Source organism: Athene cunicularia (genome assembly GCF_003259725.1).
Source record: "Athene cunicularia isolate RWA chromosome 11 unlocalized genomic scaffold, athCun1 chr11_part1, whole genome shotgun sequence".
NCBI lineage: Eukaryota > Metazoa > Chordata > Aves > Strigiformes > Strigidae > Athene > Athene cunicularia.
Window position 1 is genome coordinate 18,006,111 of NW_020799113.1, and position 17,832 is coordinate 18,023,942.

General features: G+C 43.5%; 1 protein-coding gene across 3 annotated transcripts in view; it reads left to right on the forward strand.

Annotated features, from left to right (window-relative positions):
* The first annotated feature begins 3,068 nt into the window (after positions 1-3,068).
* NUP93 (nucleoporin 93) overlaps positions 3,069-17,832 on the forward strand; it is an 81,160-nt gene continuing 66,396 nt past the window's right edge. Inside the window, exons 1-3 of one of the 3 annotated variants that reach the window (XM_026856619.1) lie at positions 3,069-3,112; positions 9,355-9,568; positions 10,110-10,227. In XM_026856619.1, the coding sequence (XP_026712420.1) occupies positions 9,390-9,568; positions 10,110-10,227 (297 nt within the window). In that variant the 5' untranslated portion in view covers positions 3,069-3,112; positions 9,355-9,389. Of the gene's footprint in view, positions 3,175-9,354; positions 9,569-10,109; positions 10,228-17,832 lie in introns of all 3 variants that reach the window. The other 2 variants (XM_026856618.1, XM_026856620.1) reach the window with 2 other exon arrangements.

Sequence of the window (17,832 nt, forward strand, 5' to 3'; positions counted from 1 at the left end):
GCCCCGCTGTGCCTGACCGACCCTGCCACCTGCCCTGCAAGGAGGCTGCTCCCCACACCCCGCCCTGCCCCGGAGAGCACCAGCACTTGTCTCCGGGCAGCTCAGGACCCTCCTCCTCCCGCTGGAGAGCTGCGCAGGAGCCTGGGCAGTCTCAGGGAGAGTTGGGGCGGCACAGCTCACCCCACTGGGGCATCCACCCCACCGGGACACCCGTTGTACCAAGACACCATCGCACCAAGCCATCCCATCAGGACACCTATCCCATCAGAACATTCATCTCACCAGGCCACCCATCCCACCGGGCCCCCCATCCTACCATGGCATCCATCCGATCAGAACGCCCATCCTGCCAGGTTATTCATCCCACCAGGACACCCAACCCATCAACACGCCTGTCTCACCAGGGCATCCTGCCAGGGACCAGCCCACCACTCTAAGTGGCTGCCCCAAACACTTCAGTGCCACAAGCGCTTTCCCCCTGCTCGTTTTGGGATGAAGGTCCACAGAGGGTGTAACTGTGCACCCTGGGGCAAGCCCAAATGCAGCAGACCCCAGGGCACTGATCAGCCCGTGGCACATGGAAAATACACTTTGTAAGTGCCAGGTCTCAGCATATAGTGCTACATACACCAGAAAGAGTTAAAACTACAGATTTTCAAAGAACACAGGCTCCAGGGAGCCAGGCGGGCACACAGCATTGGAAAAAGATGATATTTTGGTGATACTAGCCAGCCACTGAACAGCCAGTGAGTGTCATGGTGCAGGGAGAACAAACTAATCACTTCAGAGGGGAAAACCTTGGGGTTTGCACTTTTTTTTTTTTTTTTTTCCTGGGGAAGGCATCTGAGCTGGAATGGCTGCGAGTCACTTTTGCATCCTCAGAGACCTGAAGCAGGACTGGTAGAATTGGGCTAGTCCATGCAGGACTGTAATTTATAGCAGAAGTGCTTATGGGCCTCCCTGCACTCTAATAAGGTCCTAAATCTCTACCATAAGTTAGAGATGCTCCTGCCCTGGGGCCTGGGGCACAGGCAGACCCAGGCATTGAGGCAGGCAGCTCCCCAGCTAGCTACATTTTAGAGCCAGCTTGGGTGTTTTTATATGCCCTAAGTGATGGCTGCGACTGTGAAAAAAATGAAGTGGCAGGAAATGATTTATGACAGCTTGAAAAAAACTTGTATTTAGTGAGGCAAAGAAAAGAAACCCCCAGGAGCCTTTGAGGAAAGCCAAGTTTTGATGCTTGTCATCCTGTGTGTAAGGAGACACCCTTGGCAAAATCTGGATTTTGATGTTGGGGCAGGCGGGGATGTAATTTGCCCAAGTGCATCCCAGTGAGGGCAGATTTCTGTGCAGCTGCTTCATGGGCCAGCAGGCATGACCCCCTGGCACTTAGCAATTAGGGGGTGCCAGCACTGCCTCAAGGTTCAGAGCTGCCTTAGGTTTGGGAACTGCTTTTTACATGTGAAATTTTGGAAATAGAGGCTGAATGAATGGGGAAATCCATTTGGCTTTGAAGGGCTGTAGGAAATCTCAGTGCTGCATCCATTTCCCTTGCTGAGTATCACAAAAGAGGATCTGAGGGGGTCACTGCAGCCAGACTGTGGTGCTAAGGATTTCCACAGCTGGTGTAACTTCACCGGGGAGAAAGGCAGCGGGATATGGAGACAGCTGGGCAAAGGGGAGCAGGCATGTGCTTCTTGCTGCTGCTTGTTAGAACAAGCCTTAAGGAAGACTCACAGTTATAAGGGAGGGATTTTGAAGGTTTGATAGGTGACGTTTCGGAGCAGTGATCATGTTCATCCATCACCTCTTACACAAGCAGGTTGCTGAATGTGCACTATCAGGGTCCATGAAATTCTGATTCCCAGATCTTACCCTACAAATCCCAGGTCATTGGCAATATTGTCTTTAAGGCTTGTGTAATGTCTTGCCCCCCTGCTATCATGGGCATGTGCCTATGAGGGGATCAAATGCAGTGTATCCCTATACACCTTCAGGAGACCATTCCACTGGTGATGGAGAGAGTATCAGCTGGCTGTGGGTTTGTTTGCTTATATATTTGGCCATAGGAGGGAAAAGCAAGATGAATTTAGCATGGCCAGCAGGGACAGGGAAGGGATATATTACCCCTGTACTCAGCACTGGTGAGGCTGTACCTCGATTCCTGGGTTCAGTTTTGGGCCCCTCACTACAAAAAGGCCACTGAATGACTTGTGTGTGTCCAGAGAAGGGCAACGAAGCTGGAGCACAGGTCTGATGGAGAGCGGCTGAGGGAACTGGGGGGGTTTAGTCTGGAGAAGAGGAGGCTGAGGGGAGACCTCATGGCCCTCTACAGCTGCCTGAAAGGAGGGTGCAGAGAGGGGGGATGAGTCTCTTGAGCCAAGGAACCAGCAGCAGGACAAGAGAGAATGGCCTCAAGCTGTGCCAGGGCAGGGTCAGGCTGGCTCTTGGGAAGTATTTCTGTGCAGAAGGGGCTGTTGGGCGTCGAAATGGGCTGCCCAGGGCAGGGGGGGAGTCCCCATCCCTGGAGGGGTTGAAGAGTCGGGTTGACCCAGCACTCAGGGATCTGGTGGAGCTGGGAACAGTCACTGTGAGGATGATCTTCAAGATCTCTTCCAAACGAGATGATTCTGTAATTCTGATTTGTTACCCTCGCTTTACCTCTAATGGAATCAGCCCTCTGATGGGGTTTGTCAGCATGAGTTAGTGGTGACTGTGAAGGAAGAGGGAGGACAGAGGAAAACCTCATGGGCTTTATTTCTTTTTGCATTTCTCTGGTACTTTTTTGGGTGATTTCGCCACGGTGCGGCGTGCGCAGCGCCGAGCACACGAAGCGGGGAGTCGGGTGGCAGCCTCGAACCGTCAATCTCCGGAAACAGCGCCCGCCCCCCCCCGCTCTGGCCGTGTCCTCCTGCCGGCGCCTCAATAAAGTTGTTGTCGAAAGGGGGCGGGAGCGGGCGGGCGGGGAAGAGCGGCAGATGAGCCAATAGGAGCGCTCGGCGCCGGGAAGCGCGGCAGATCGGCCAATAGGAGTGCGGGAGAGGGCGTGGGGGCGGCCAATAGGGACTCGCGGCGCGGGGACGACAGGCGCGGCGGCGGAGCAGGGTGGTAGGTAGGTGAGGGTGCTTTGCGGGCGTGTCATGGCTTCTCCTCCTGCCTCATCTTCCTCCTTTGGTGGGTGGTGCGGGCTTCTGGCCTGCTTCCCAACGCTTTCTGAGCCGTCGGCAGCTTCCCCTCGCCCCAGGCTCCCTGTTTGGTTGCCGGGCGGGCCCTGTGGTGGGGTACTCCGGCGGGGCCTTCCCTGAGGAGAGCACCCTCAGGGAGGCGGCTGCCTCAGGCAGGGTGCGACCCGGCTGCGGGCCGCGGCGCGGCCCCTGGCGCTCCCTGATGAGCTCCTCAGACCCAGTGCGGGCCGCTGCGGCGGGTGACTGGTGGGGAGCACTTGCATGCCTACCTGTGTGCCTCTCTGGGGCTCCTCGGGCGTTTATGTATATCTCTGCCCGAAAAATAACGCGCGTTAAAGCAGCGGGGCAGGCCTTGTAAGTGTGAGTTGTAGTCTCTTCATCCGAGCTAGTTTATGCTGTTCAGCAGTGCAAAGCCCAGCTGCAGAAGGGGAGCTTTGCCATGGTGCTTTGTTGGTGCTTTAGGAAGCAAAAGCTCGTTGTCTAAATGGGGAGCTGTCAGGAGAGTGGATGTCTCTATGTGCGTGATTCGGCGTCTGTGTTTCAAGTTCTGCACGTGGGGCCATTCCTTGCCATGGTGGGGCTACTGGTTGTTTCCTGACTGTGGGAAGAGCACCTGCTGATGGGTATCTGATGGTGGGAGTGCAGGAAAGGCACGGTGTTCTCTACAGTGTCCCTGGCTGAACTCTGTTTGACAGCAGGTTTTGGTAGGCCCATGTGATCTCATAGTTGCCAAGCATTGCTTTCAGATATGTCTGGCAGGATATAGAAGGCTTTTGAATGCTGAAGGTAAGCCATATATGATACTCAGGACTCTTGTGTTTTTCAGTTCAGTAGATTTGATGCAGGACAGGATAGATGTCTTTACATGCTTAAAGCAGACCCATCGGACTGTCCTTGAATGAGAATGATGACTAGCCCTTTCCTTCTCCCTCGGCTCCCAAATGGTGTCTACCAACAATAGTGCTAATTTCTCATGCAAGAAGGGGTGAAACTGACTGCAAGGATTTCCTACAGAGCATCTTGGATGCAAAAAGTCTATTTCTGAATCTGAAGAATGCTGTTTGCTAGTGCCTCCTAGACAAGATTCACTCCATGTTGTGGTTTTGATTTTCTGTAATCATAATGAAATGTGCAGAGTTAACTTACTCTTGGTCGCAACTGCAGGCAACAGCCAAACTTCTGTGATGTGATGTTGAACTGTCTTTGTGTTAAAACTTGAGCTGTGGATGTACTGGGTATTGGTATTTAATTAGCAGTTACTGTGGTGTGCTGAGTGCCATCTGGTCCCAACATTATTTTTAACCAGAATATATTAACAGCGAGTGGAAGGGGTTGAATTGAAGTCCAAGTGCAAACAAGGGCTGCTTCCCTCCTCCTCAATTTGGTCATGTTGTCTTAAGGGACAGTATTTAGGTCATGGAGAACTAAGGTGAGGGTGACAAAGAAAAGCCGGTTCCTGCGTGCTTTACTGCTGTTTGCTTATGTATCTAAAAGTTTTCTTACTCCTTGGGAAAACTCCTAGGGGCTTACAAATAGGAAAAGCTTAGAAATTGCTTGGAGGATATGTGTGATTCTGTCATCTAAATCCATAATGTTCCTGTAGTGATAGTATCACAGGAAATTCAGTTGGGGCGGAGGAGGATCTGGGTTTTCATGTAAGGAGTTTCAAATACCAAACTAAATGCTCTATTTAATGAGTGTCAGTTTGCCACCCTGTGAAAGTTACTGCCCTGTTGAGTCGGGTGAGATTCAGGTGCTTAAAATAAGTTCTAAGTGTTTGGAAAAGAGGGAGAGTGGTAAGATAGCAAAAATGCCAGCTGAGTCAGTTATTCAGGACATCGGGGACTTGAGACCAGTGTGAGGAACTTCAAAGTCAGATGGCAGATAAAAGGCAGTATTGACAAATGCATGATGGTGTATATTGGAAAAAATAGTTTTAAGTGCCTACTGTTTGGTTCCAGGTTAAACAATGAACAGGACAGAGAAGAGTTGTGTGCCCCTGATTGTCCTTTCTTGCAGTGCGTGAGCAAATAATTGAACTTTATTGCCTTTAAAACTTTGAAAAAGCATTTTTGTTCAACATATGTACTGCAAGAGCTCTTTGAGATCATGAAAAGATTGGACTACTCCATGTCTACCTATGGATGAGAGGAAGAACAAAACATACAGGACTGAATGTCATTGTGGGAAGCAGGGGAGGATTAATTGGTGGGTGGTAGAAGGAATAATAAGTTTGGAAGATTGTTGTATGGCCTATTCAGGGTTTTCCTGCATCAGCCTTTTGTTGCTGGGGGAACGGCCTGTTGTACCAGATGGAGTGCCAAGTATAGCTTGAAGCTTTTAGGTACTTGTTTTTAAGCTGGCTATATATCCTGATTTTGTGTTTTGAGTGTAGCTAGGGTATGGAAGTTTTCGCTTTGCTAGGTTTGATTAAACATTTATTTTTGTGCACCTTCTAGCATGTAAATGTGCAGTAGCTATTTGGGTTGTACTTGGTCACTTCCACTTGTGGAACTTGGAAAAATAAGGCAGGAAGAGACTACAAGAGTTGACCCCAATGATGTGTGTCTGCTCTTGGTGAGGGGTCAGTAGGCCTACACCATTTCTTCTTTATGCCTGTCTTACTTGTAAAAAGCTCCAGTCTGCATTCTTAGGAAGCAATTTATTTCAGTGTCTGACTAATATCCTATAAATGTCATTGTGCTTTCCTTTAAAAACAAACAAACTTTTCTTCACCTGTTCTTTGATTTCTATCTCTGCATTTCTTAATTAGTTCCCTGGTCTGTAACATGGGGATCATGTTGCTGACTTCCTCTCTGAAATGTCTGGATGTCTGCTTATGCGAAGTGCTGTGCAAGAGCTAGATATTATTGCTGCTGTTCATACAAAATTCCCCAGACCTGCAGAATGGGCCTTTTACTTATTCGTGTTTAGCTTCGTAGACAGAAGCTGCTACACTATCTGTAGCAGCCTGAGCTTGGAAAAAGCACTTTTGCTCAGAGGTTGACTGCAGCAAGTGAAGAATTGGCCACTTTCTCTTACTAGTGTGCCCTTGTGTCTTCCTTCCAAAAGAAGCTTGTCAGGCTTGGTTTCTTGAGCGCTCTGGAGTGGGAGCCTCTGTGAGAGGGTGACGATGGATTTCTTCCTCTTCAATGCCTATTTTGAGGAATCTCTTTGTAACTTGCGGAACTGTATTGATCCATCTGCTATTTTGAATGTAGTGGGTGAGGCTTTCCTTCTCCCATGTGTAGTCTTCCTCCTTTCTGTTTTTTTTCAAAGCACTGGAAAAATCTGAATTTTTTAGTCTGGTTCTCAAATTTAATTAATTAGACACAAAACCTCTTAGTATGGGAAATACAACAGACGCTTGCATGGGCATTGGAGTATTTCAGCTTTGCATCTTTCTGAAGCTAGTACAGTAAAATGTTCATCGTGGCCATATTTGGAATATAATAGCTACAGTGTTCTTCATTAGATACCATTGTACTCCTCTTGAGGAGCTTTTAGGGTTTCTTAGGTCATCGTTTATAACCTGAATAGAATTTAGAAACCTGTCATCATCTTTTCTAGTTTCTTTTTGGCTTAAATCCAGTCAACTCGTACAATATATAGTGTTTATTTGTGGTTTTAAATGTTGGGGAAACATTAAACTGGTGTTTAATGGAATAATAGTCTAATGCAGCAGCTCCTATTGATAAGTCATCAAAGTTGTTTTACAGAAGAGCCTTTTCAGTTCTGGCTTTTAGCCCAAGGTCGATCTGATTTCAAATAAGTTAGTTTAATTTCTGATGTATTTTATTTTCCTTAGGTGTCAGTTGTTGCTCTTTCCCCAGCCAGACATGAAAATCTGCCATCGTTCTGCTTGTTACTGTGGTAGCAGTTTCCATCTTGCACAGCAGCATTAAGAGTCAGACTGCAGTCTCTTGAATGCAGTAAATTCTGTCAGGGTGGAGACAAAGTTGTTCGTGTTGTTAGTCTAAATATTTGAATTCTGTTGCTTAGAAAAAGCAGTTTAGTGCTGGCTCTCTAGATAAGTTTTGAGCTGTCATTTCCAGTGCTTGGTTATAATCACAGGTAGTTTAATTTTTTCCAAAATAACTAGTTTATTCTGTATTTGCTGAATTTAATTCAGTCTCGGAGTTGTTGCAATTGTCCTACCTTGGCATATTTATGGGACAGACCTTATATGGTATTGATGTGGAGACAGCGGCTGAAAAGTGCAGGTTTGGGAGCAGTTTTATAGTGCACTGATTCTCCATGCTTTTGGTTTCAGTGTTCTGAGAAGTTAGCGCCTTCTTATGCTCTTGGCTTTTAATCTTGTTGGTAATGAAAAGAGGAAGTAGACCAGATCGGATCAAATCAAGCTGAATTCTGTGCTGTTCTTGCAGTTGCTGCTCCCGGAGGATCTGATCAGTTCTTAACTGTACGGGAGTGTGGCTGTTCTGGTCGGTGTCTGCCAACAGAGACTGCTTCTGGCAGGGGTGCACCGGAGTTACTGCAAGTACACACTGGAAAGATGTTCTGTACTGCATTGCAGGGCATGAAACTGCTTATTTCCACCACCTCCCCTCCTCATTCCCCCAATCTCAGTGACATGTGAATCTGTTCAAACAAATCTAGTCTCTGCTATCTCACCTGATTAACAAGTCAGTGCAAATATGCTGCCTCCCCCAGTAGCTCCCAGCTATCCAGAAGTGGGTGGGGAGTGCTTGTGAAATTCTCCATTCCTGGATGCCGGCTGTTAGAGTTTGTCCTGGCACCCAGGCAGTAGGGATCAGTTTCTCTAATTGCATATGTCTGAATGAATCATCACGCAGTGCTTTTAAATCACTTGTCCAGACAGACACAAGCAGTGCTATTGCACTGCTAGTTGTGATTGGGAATGGTGGTGAGACTGAGAATGTGAGGAATATTAGAATTATACTATTAAATTGCTTTGCTGTGGTTGAGGGGTGCCAAGAAATACTTGAACTGCAGGCTATTTTTGGTCTGTGGAAATGCCCTGTTTTCTTCTTGGTGGGCTCCCTTGAACCAGATAGTCTCCATTGATTTTACTTTTGAGCTGGAGTTAAAGCTTGTGATCTGGTTTGTCTTATTTGATCCTAGACACTTTGGGTTAGGGAGTAAATGTTATGAGAGATTGTACTGGAGATTCCCATGTCTGTAGCACCATTCAGCAAGACTAGAGTTCTAAGATCTTCTGTGGCTTTACAAAGATGCGAGGTGCTCATAGTATGTAGCTGATACAGCTGCAAATCATGGATTTGGTGTGTAAAGTTGAGGGTTTGGGTTTCATATTTAATTAATGTGGACACTATTGCAGATACATGTTGTTTTTCCAGGCTGATCCCAAGCACGTCCATTTTTGTCCGTTCTGTACAAATAACAGGCTCCATTCTAAATTTGGAATTGTATGATGCACTAACGACCTCATCTCTTACAGCCCTTGCCTTATGCTGTGTAGTTTCTTTAACTCTCATTTGGTCTCTGCAAGCAATTCTCACAAACACTGGTGAAACATTCTGCATTCATCAAAGTTAGATGCATCTTTTACATTGGAACCACATGTACTTACTTCTTTTGACTTTGGCAGTTTACTGATGGATTGACACATTTTAATAGATGGCTAGTTATGGCTGTCTATGTACACATATATGCTCGTCTCTTGCTGTTAATTTAACACCATGTTTATGTGTGTTTTCAGCCCTCATATATAAAAATATACCTATGCATGTATCTCCACTTAGAATATATAAAAATATAGAATCGTAGAATACCTTGAGTTGGAAGGGACCCGTAAGGATCATTGAGTCCAACTACCCAAACTACTTAGATATATGTGAATACAAGTAGTTTATAGCTAAGTCAACACCAAATTCTTCACAGAAACTTCCCTGCTTTCGCTCACCTTTGTATCAAGGCAATATATGAACTGTTGTATGGCATCTGCATCTTCTCACAGGTCCATAGAACTGCCTTAAGAACATAGGCCTGAAAGACAAAGCTCTCTGAGACCACTTGAAAGTATTTCCTTGATATTTAGTGCTTGGGAAGGATGGGCAGGGGAATATCCTGTTCTGGAAGACCCGCTCTTGCCGGTCTGCCTCTGTCCCTGTAGGTATCGGAACTGTTCATAGCTGACCAAGAATTTTTCTCTCTTTTTCTGAAGGTTTCTTTGTGTCTTGAGTGAAACCTGCAACTGAGATGGATACTGAAGGCTTTGGAGAGCTTCTCCAGCAGGCAGAACAACTTGCAGTGGAGACAGAAGGTATCTCCGAGCTCCCTCATGTAGAGCGCAACCTGCAGGAGATCCAGCAGGCTGGGGAGCGCCTGCGTTCCCGCACACTGACCCGCACTTCCCAGGAGACTGCAGAGGTTAAGGCGTAAGTACAGAGCACCGGCACTGGAAACTGCATGGAGGGTAGAAGGTGTTCATGGGTCTTGTTTCTAATAATGTGTGGGGAGTCTTGCCAGGAGGACATGCCCCCAGAGAACAGAATGACTGCAAAGCTGGGGGGTGTGTTTCTCCCCCCCCCCCTTTCTCCTACTTATAAAAAAAAGTAGCAATTGAAAGATTTATCTGAGGAGCTACCATTCCTGATTTCAGGCACTAAAGCCAGAAAGTGCAGTACCTTGTTCTGGCTGCTGCTGAAGACATTTACCAACACGCTATAGAATTTTTCTATCTGGAAGGACTTGGCAGCTATGCAGTACTGCAGTGGAACAGCAAAAGAGTTCAGCAGGGCTGAGGTGGTTACATATACACATAGGGCCATTCAAAGCTTGGTTTTTGTGCAGTTTTCATAACACAGCTCAGAGCACTGTCTGTATGTGACTGCTGGCCTAAATATTGGCAATGAATTTTGGTTTAGAGTTCTGTCTGTTCAATACTAATTTCATACCTCTACAATTTCTTCCTTATAGGTCTGTTCTTCTTGGGTCTGGAGGGCTTGATATATCTCACATTTCACAGCGTCTAGAGAGTCTAAGTGCAGCCACTACATTTGAGCCTCTTGAGCCTGTGAAGGACACAGACATCCAGGTAAGAACACTTCTGACATGTCAGTTACACTGCCCTTGTAACTGCCCTTCCTGCCTTGTGGTTCAAAGTTCTTCAAAGGCCACGGTGGAAATAGTCTTGCACAGTGTTTGATTCACTGGCTAGAGAAAGTACAGAGGAAAGATGATGCCTTCAGTGATGAAAGATGTTTCAGTTAGCCATCAGAAGTAGCATTAAGTACCAGAGCAGCAGAAGTACTTCAAGTTCCAAACTCTTGCTGAAGTCAAGAGGAACTAGGTATGTACTTACTGCCTTTGCGGACCTGTCTTTGTTGGATTTGTAAGCCTAAATTGCACAGGGATACCTCTCCCTCATAGTTCTGAGATCTTTATGTCTGATTGGAAAAACACATGTGGAACCACTTGCAATTTTGAGGTGTTGGAATAGGGGGCATTTAAGTCAATGTGCAAAAGAGGTGAGTAGCTTTATCTTCATTGTAACTCAAATATCATAGCCTTGTCTTGATGGTAGACTCTGTATTTCATGTTTTTACCACAGATTTAATCTTTTAAATTTTCCTGTACATATTTCCCCAGGTGTCCTAGAAATTAATGTGACCCATCTATTTTTGCTTTGTGATAGTTGCCTGCTCTTGTAGAATATCTTCATGATGAAGAAATCTGTGGTATTTGTTACTATGTTAAGAGCTGGTTATGGAATTGATGTTGTGGATTGCATTGAAGATAACAGTTTGAATTACTGGTTAATCATTTTGAAGCTTATAGTCTCTCTCTTTACTGGCAGATGGCTAAGTCAGGAGGGTCAAAAGATTTGCAAGCTCTTCTTTTTTGTAGAAATAGTGTGCCCTAAACTACTTTACTTCCAAAGGGAAAGGGAGGGAAGGGGAGGTGTGTGAAGTTACCCCATTTGATCTAATGGTATGTTTTGTTTAAGCTTTTGGGTGCTTGTCCAATTTTTTGTGGACAGGCCCTTAGTCTAGTCTCATTCTAGTGTTAGGTGCCCTGTGGTCTCCCATCTTCAGGCAGATTTACTTAATCCCCTATTCTCTAAGGCCCACAGGCTGTGTGGGTGCCCCAGCCCTGTGGTGAGAGGTTTCCTCCTCTCAGTGTGGGCAGTAGTCCTGTGTGCTGGGGCTGCCTTCAGTCCTTGGGCTGGGAATACAGAGGGGCAGCTGTGCCTGTGTGAGAGCTGACTGCTCGGAGCATCTGACAGGTTTCTCAAAGGTGGGATTTCTTGTGCATTTGCACCTCTTCACCTTCTGGCAATTCCCAGTGTATTTGGCTATCTTCTCTTATCTTTCCCAGATGATTTTTTCCCTCTTTTTCACTAAAAATGTGGCGACTTTATCTATTGCATCATCATAGAGTGAGAGCTCTAAAACATTGGTATTGTTTGCTTTCTGTCTTTTGTCGTGTTATTCCTTTGTTCCAATTTCTGATGTTATATTTCTAATTGGTGATGTTAAACTTGCCACGTGTCTTCCTTGACCTCATTCTATCTAGATTTTTTTGTTTCAAGAACTCTACTTTTTGTCTTTAGGTTTACTATTGCTGTTAATTCTTTGATTTCTGGTGGTTTTCCTTTCTTCTTTAAAACTAATGGTATGTTCTCAAGCCCAGAAGCAATGGAGCTTTTTGACTCTGGATCTGAGATTTGTGGCATGTGAAAAATTGGATAGGATTGTGTAGTACTTGCATTTTACTTGGTTTTACTGGTTACCTAACCAAAATGTGAAGGCTTTCTTCTTTCTTAATTATTCCAGATCTCAAGATCTTACCATTTGATTCTGGTATATTCTGGTGGTCTTCTCAGTGTATTTTTCCATCTACAGTATATTGTTTGTGATTCATGTTAATATTTGAACGTTTTTCATCAGAATGCATTTATTTCTTTAAAAAACAAAGCGTTTAAGTTTGAATTAATTGCAGTTGACATTATGGACTAAGCTTGCTATAAACTATTAAAATTATTTAAATAAAAATAAGCATTTTTATTTTTTTGAGCTTAAAAAGTGACAGATGAGATTTCTTAATTGGAAAAGCTTGAAGGATGTGGGAGGAGATTTTTTAACTCTTACCACCTGAAATCAAGAGATTTTTTTCAGCTGTTCTTAAACAAATTTGGTGTCTGAGACCCATTGATTAATTCCAGTTGATTTCTGTGGGAAATGGGTACTTACCTTGCAAAGGCGTTCTTCAGAGTTCGTTCACTATTGGTCTGTTAGCATGTTGAGGTGCTGAAATACCTCTGTGTCTGTCCATCATTTTCAATCTGTCTTTTGCTACTGAAGTTAATGATTTCTTTGGTCTTATAGAGACAATTTGAAATGCAAACATTTTGAAATAGAAGCTGGATACTTTTTATTTTATATAAGGCATTTTAATTGACTAAACATTTTTATAGGGCCTATTTCTCATAGGACTCTAGTTCATCCAAGTAGAGCTTGATGCAAAATACATGTGTAAGAGCCTGTGTAAGCCTCATCTAGTAAATACCTTTCTCATTCATTGTTTTCAAGCCTAATAAAAAAATGTTTAAGACTCTGAATAGATACTGTGCTTTTAAAATAAGTTTATATTGTGAATATATATAAATATAATTGTATCCTCTTCTTTAGGAGAAGCTTAAAATTTAGCATAAAACCAGTAGTTAATTGTAAATCAATGTGTTTAAATGGCCAAATCGGCCAATGAGATTCAGCCTGTCCTTTAGGAAAGCAGCTAGAAAGTACAAATGAAAAATGGGATGGAAATCAATCATTTAAATCAAAGTTCCCTGCTTGCTGTTTTGAATCATGATTAACACTGGTGATTTAATGAGTGATCACTTTAATTTAAATCTAACTACTTATGTCTGAGGCCTAATACATGTGTGCTTTGAATCTTAAATTTTTTTGCAGGCCATGTGCAGAAAACATTCACAGTAAATTAGTTAAAACTGGTTTGCAGTAGGAAGCATGGCAAGGTGCTCCATTTCAGATCATCTTGCAGGCGCATGAGTGAAATGTCAGATTTAAATGTTTTGTCCCCATTTGTTTTGCAGTTAACAGGTGCAGGGATTTTTATGTTTTGCAGAACATCATCCTCTGCTGTGTCTGAAGATATTTGCAGGCAAATCTCAAGCTGCCTGGCTGATGGACAATGGTCTGTTATCTGAAAGTAACTTTCCTAGTGTATGGACAAGTCACTGCACTCATCTCTAGGTTCTGGTATGCAGTCATCAACAAGATCGTGGCCTTTCAGAGTAGCTTTCATTAAGTTTTTGTTGTTAGTTAACACAAGAGGACCTTCATGTTATACACTGTTGTCTTCTGATTATCTTTGTTAACGAAGTAGGTCTTAAAATTATTTGATGCTTTAAAGATGTGCTACAAAAGCTTCTTTCGCTTGTTACTTTTTCTTATACTTTCTGATGATTGTTGGGAATTGTTTTTGTTCTTCCTAGCTAATTAGTTTTGTAAAGCTTCTTCAGGCTTGTGTTTATTTCTGTTCAGATGCAGCTATCACTTTACACTGTGTAGAATTCCCTCTCCATAAGATGCTTCTGTTGTATCCTGGAAGTCAGTGTGGATCTCATTTATTGTTTTACAGGACTTCACTGTATGTCTGCCGTTGCTCAGTATTTACACAGACATACTGGTAGGCTTTAATTCTGTCAGTTGGGAAGGGCTGTTGTGTTCTGCATCAAGCTTGCAGCCTGTACTTTCTAGCATTATCCCTACTCTTTTTCTTAACCAACAAAAACTTCTTCCCAAGTACTTAATTAACTTGGTTCACAGTTTACTGTCAGTATTGTAGGCTCAGCTGTCCTTTCTCAGTCCCATCTTTTCCTGATGCTTGACACACATACTCACAAGCCTGTGCAGGTGGCAGGAAATTTATTTAGCCATAAATCCTGTCTGAAACATCTTGTTGTTTGTAGATTCTTTAACACTTTAGTTATTCTTGTGTGTGTGGTACCCCTCAAGCTTCAGTTTCAGCAGGTAGTGTTGTCAGTTCATAAATACTGTATAGCATCATTTGATTGAGAGGCTGAAACTTTATCTAGGTAAGCACCTGAAACTACAAGTCTGTGCACTCTTCCGCACTGTAAAGCTGTAGTGGTACTCTGCATTGGTACAACCTACGTACGCCACAGCGCAGGAGAAGCTGGTGCCTCTGGAGGTGAATATGGGCACCTGTGACGGAGGCATAGATGTAATGCTTGGCCTTTGACTGCTTACGTGAAGGTCACAAATATGATTAAAATTTTATTGTATGAATTTTTGGGTTCTGCTTGCTTTTGAATTCTATCAAAGCTTTTATGGCATGAAATTACTCCTTAGGCTTCTTATCATGTGCTCCCACATTGTTCCTTTGTACCCAGTGATTTCTCTGAGCTTGAGCTTTGCTTGAGCTTCTCTGGCCTTCTTACCTGAAGTATTTACTTACTGTCTCTGTTCCTTCCTTCATTGCCGTCTATTCTAGCAGCCCATATGTGGGTAGCAGAGAGATATGCTAGATATAATTTCTTAAATGGTGGCAGTCAGCACAGCAGAAGGAAGATTCCAGGAAATACCCTGTCTGTTATATAGAGAGTAAAACACAGCAAGAAAAATCAGAGGGGAGCATCCTAGGGCATGAAGTCCCAGGACGCTGATGTGAGACATTCAGAAAGTGTTAAAAGAATCTAGGAATTCACCTTAGTAGAAGCCTTAGCTTGGGTTAACAACCAAGAGAGACTTTCTGTACAGAAACACTTTTAAATGGTACTCCATAGTGCTGACTGAAAGGGAGTGCACCAAATTGCAGCTCAATTAATTATCTGAATTATTTATCAGTTGTAAAATGTAGATTACTTGTACATAAAAGGGTTGTGAGTCCAGGAAATGTCTCCCACTGGAGCAGTAGGCCGGGAAGATGATGAAAAAGATTCTAGGCTTGCCATTAAATTATAGGAATTTGTGTTTTTCCTTTCTCATTTCAAAGATTGTGTTTTTAAATTGCATTGAACACAACAAACACTTCTTGCAGCTAATCAAGTTCATAATTCCTATGTCAAGAATTTATAAAGATCAAGATTTTCTGTATTTGTCGAAAAGACCTATTTTGGCAAAATCTTTTCAAAGTCGAATACGGTAGTCAAGTGATTCTTGATGTTCTTGATGCCATATTTAGCACATAAATGCATGTTGGGTTTTTTGTTTCTTTGTGGCTTTTAAAAATCCCAGGTAAGGGTTGACCATGCAAGCTGGTATCCCAAAGATGGGGTATATGTGTATAAACATAATATTGACATTCTGTTCAGAAAAGGTATTTCTTCACTCTTCCACAGGTGCAAACTGTGATGTCCCCTTCTAGTGAACACTCTTGTAGCAGACCTCTGGGTAATGGCAGCGAGAGAGGAGGAATTACTAGGAGTGTATGGGAAGGCTGCACTGTCATAACATGGGAGCTAGGACCTGGCCTTTACACGTGTGCTGTTTGGTTTATGTATGGATGTTGGAGAGAGGTTTGCTGCTCTGGTAGACTTGTTTGGGGTACCTGGTAGGGGTCAGTTGCAGGATCAAGGCCTGATTCACACCTACTAAGATAGTTTGATTACCGTGTATGTTACGCTTTACTGTGTGCTTTGTGTTTTGAATGTGATGGCTTGATACTTAGATTTAGCTCCTCTGCATGCTTGTTTTGAAATGTCTAAGCCCAAAGTCATGATAATTTTAAGAAGTGGTGTTGCTCTTGCTTTTAAGGCTTGGTTCAGCTCTGTGCAGATCTGTGAAATGAGTTCTGGAAATGGACATGAGCGCTCCTTGTGTACACTGCTTATCTGCTTAGAAAGTTTGAGGTGAAATCCTGGCTCCATTATACTGAAGGAAAATGTTGTTGAGTTACCTCATTTGTACAACCGTTTCACCTCGGCCTTTTGATCTAGGCAGATCTGAAATTAAAGGTTGCTTACCAGGATTTGGTTTTGATTTCTGGATGTGGATGTTCAGAGTATTGACTGAGTAGCTCTCTGGAGGTCTAGATACAGAAATAAGAGCTTTTATCTAAATGAGGGCAGAAGGTTAGACTGAAATCTGTCCAAGTAGCAACTGAGGCAGACCGAAATTAAGTATATAGGATATTTCCAATTTTTTTCAGAGAAACATAAACAGGCTTTGCATCAAAGGTAGCTTTGACTTCTGTTTTAGTGTTGTAGAATCTGGGTCCCGTGATGCTCACCCCAACATTATGTTCTGTTTGTGTGTATGTATGTGTATGACTCAATAATTTAAAAATGCTTACTCTGACATTAGGTACCGAAAGGGTGCATTATTCAACCAGTGAGCTCTTACTGTTATTTTATATTACCATTTGTGATGCACTTTGTGGTATCTGCTAGAATAATACCAAAGCCTGTGGTAATCTACTAGAGTGTAACTAAAATCAGAGTTTATAAATGGAAATGCTGACACAATCTTAAAGGGGCAACCTCAAGTGCTGTTCACCATCCATTGTTTTCATTAGCTTAGCCTGAAAATGCATTTTTCCTTTTGTAGATTTTGTCCTTTCCCATTTGCCAAACATTGATTTCTCCCTCCCCAAGTTCTTCAGTTCTAATGGAGCTTGAAATTAAGGTGGCTTTATTTTTCTGTTGTTTCCTTGTTCACCCTAATCGATGATGCCAGCACAGCTGTGGGGACCTTTTAACCATTGCAGAGCCAAGATAGCAAATGCAAGAAGACAGATGTCTACTTTTTTTTTTTTTTTTTTTTTTTTTTTTTTTTGCGTTGCTGCAGTTGGAATGGAAAATATTATTTGTGGTCATAGTTGTGAATTCTTCAAAAGCTGTAGGAATCTTATGCTCTAAAAATAGCTCCAAAACTACAAAGGTTCTCAGAAGTAATTGTTTTCCTCGCATTACTAGTGCATGTCAGTACCAAATCCTGCTATCTTTGCCTAGATTGTGTCACTGATTTCATTCAGGATTTGACCCTTAATGTATACATTTAGGCATGAAAATGAAGAATGTAAGTATCCTGGTAATTAAACGTGGCCAGAGGCATTTTTAACAGAATTGAAGAAAGCAGTGAAGTGGAATGAACGAGTATTTTGACATGCAGCAGATAGATTTAGCGGATGTAGACCTTAGAAATATAAATTACAGAAACTTCATCTTGTCTCTGACATGTTTGCAAGCCTCCCTTCTTTTTAGGTAATGTGTAATCATTTTACCTAAACCTCTAAAGGAAAGCTGTAGCCTGTCTGTGGCTCTCTGCTGGGTGATGAGACTTGCAAGGGCTTCTGCAGCTCACGACCTTGGCGAGGCAGCTGGGAGCTTGGTGGCCTGTTTGCTGCCTTCCTGGCACTGAGAGTCTCCCAGGGTCCCTCCAAATGAACAGGGTGGCCCTGAGTTTCCCAAGGCCTATGCTGGGCAGAGAATGCCCAGGGAAACGCCAGGGTTTGCGTAGATGGGATGTGTCTAGGGTTTGAGTGCAGGCTTCTCTATTTCATAGACAGCACGGGGTGCTGCTTGGTTGTTTGGGTTCTTCTGTTTTTTGTTGTGGTTTTATAGGTAAAAAAAAAAATAAAATCCAACAAACCCAACAACCAACTCCCCCCCCCCCCCAAAAAAAAACCCATTAAACAAACCAAAAACAACACA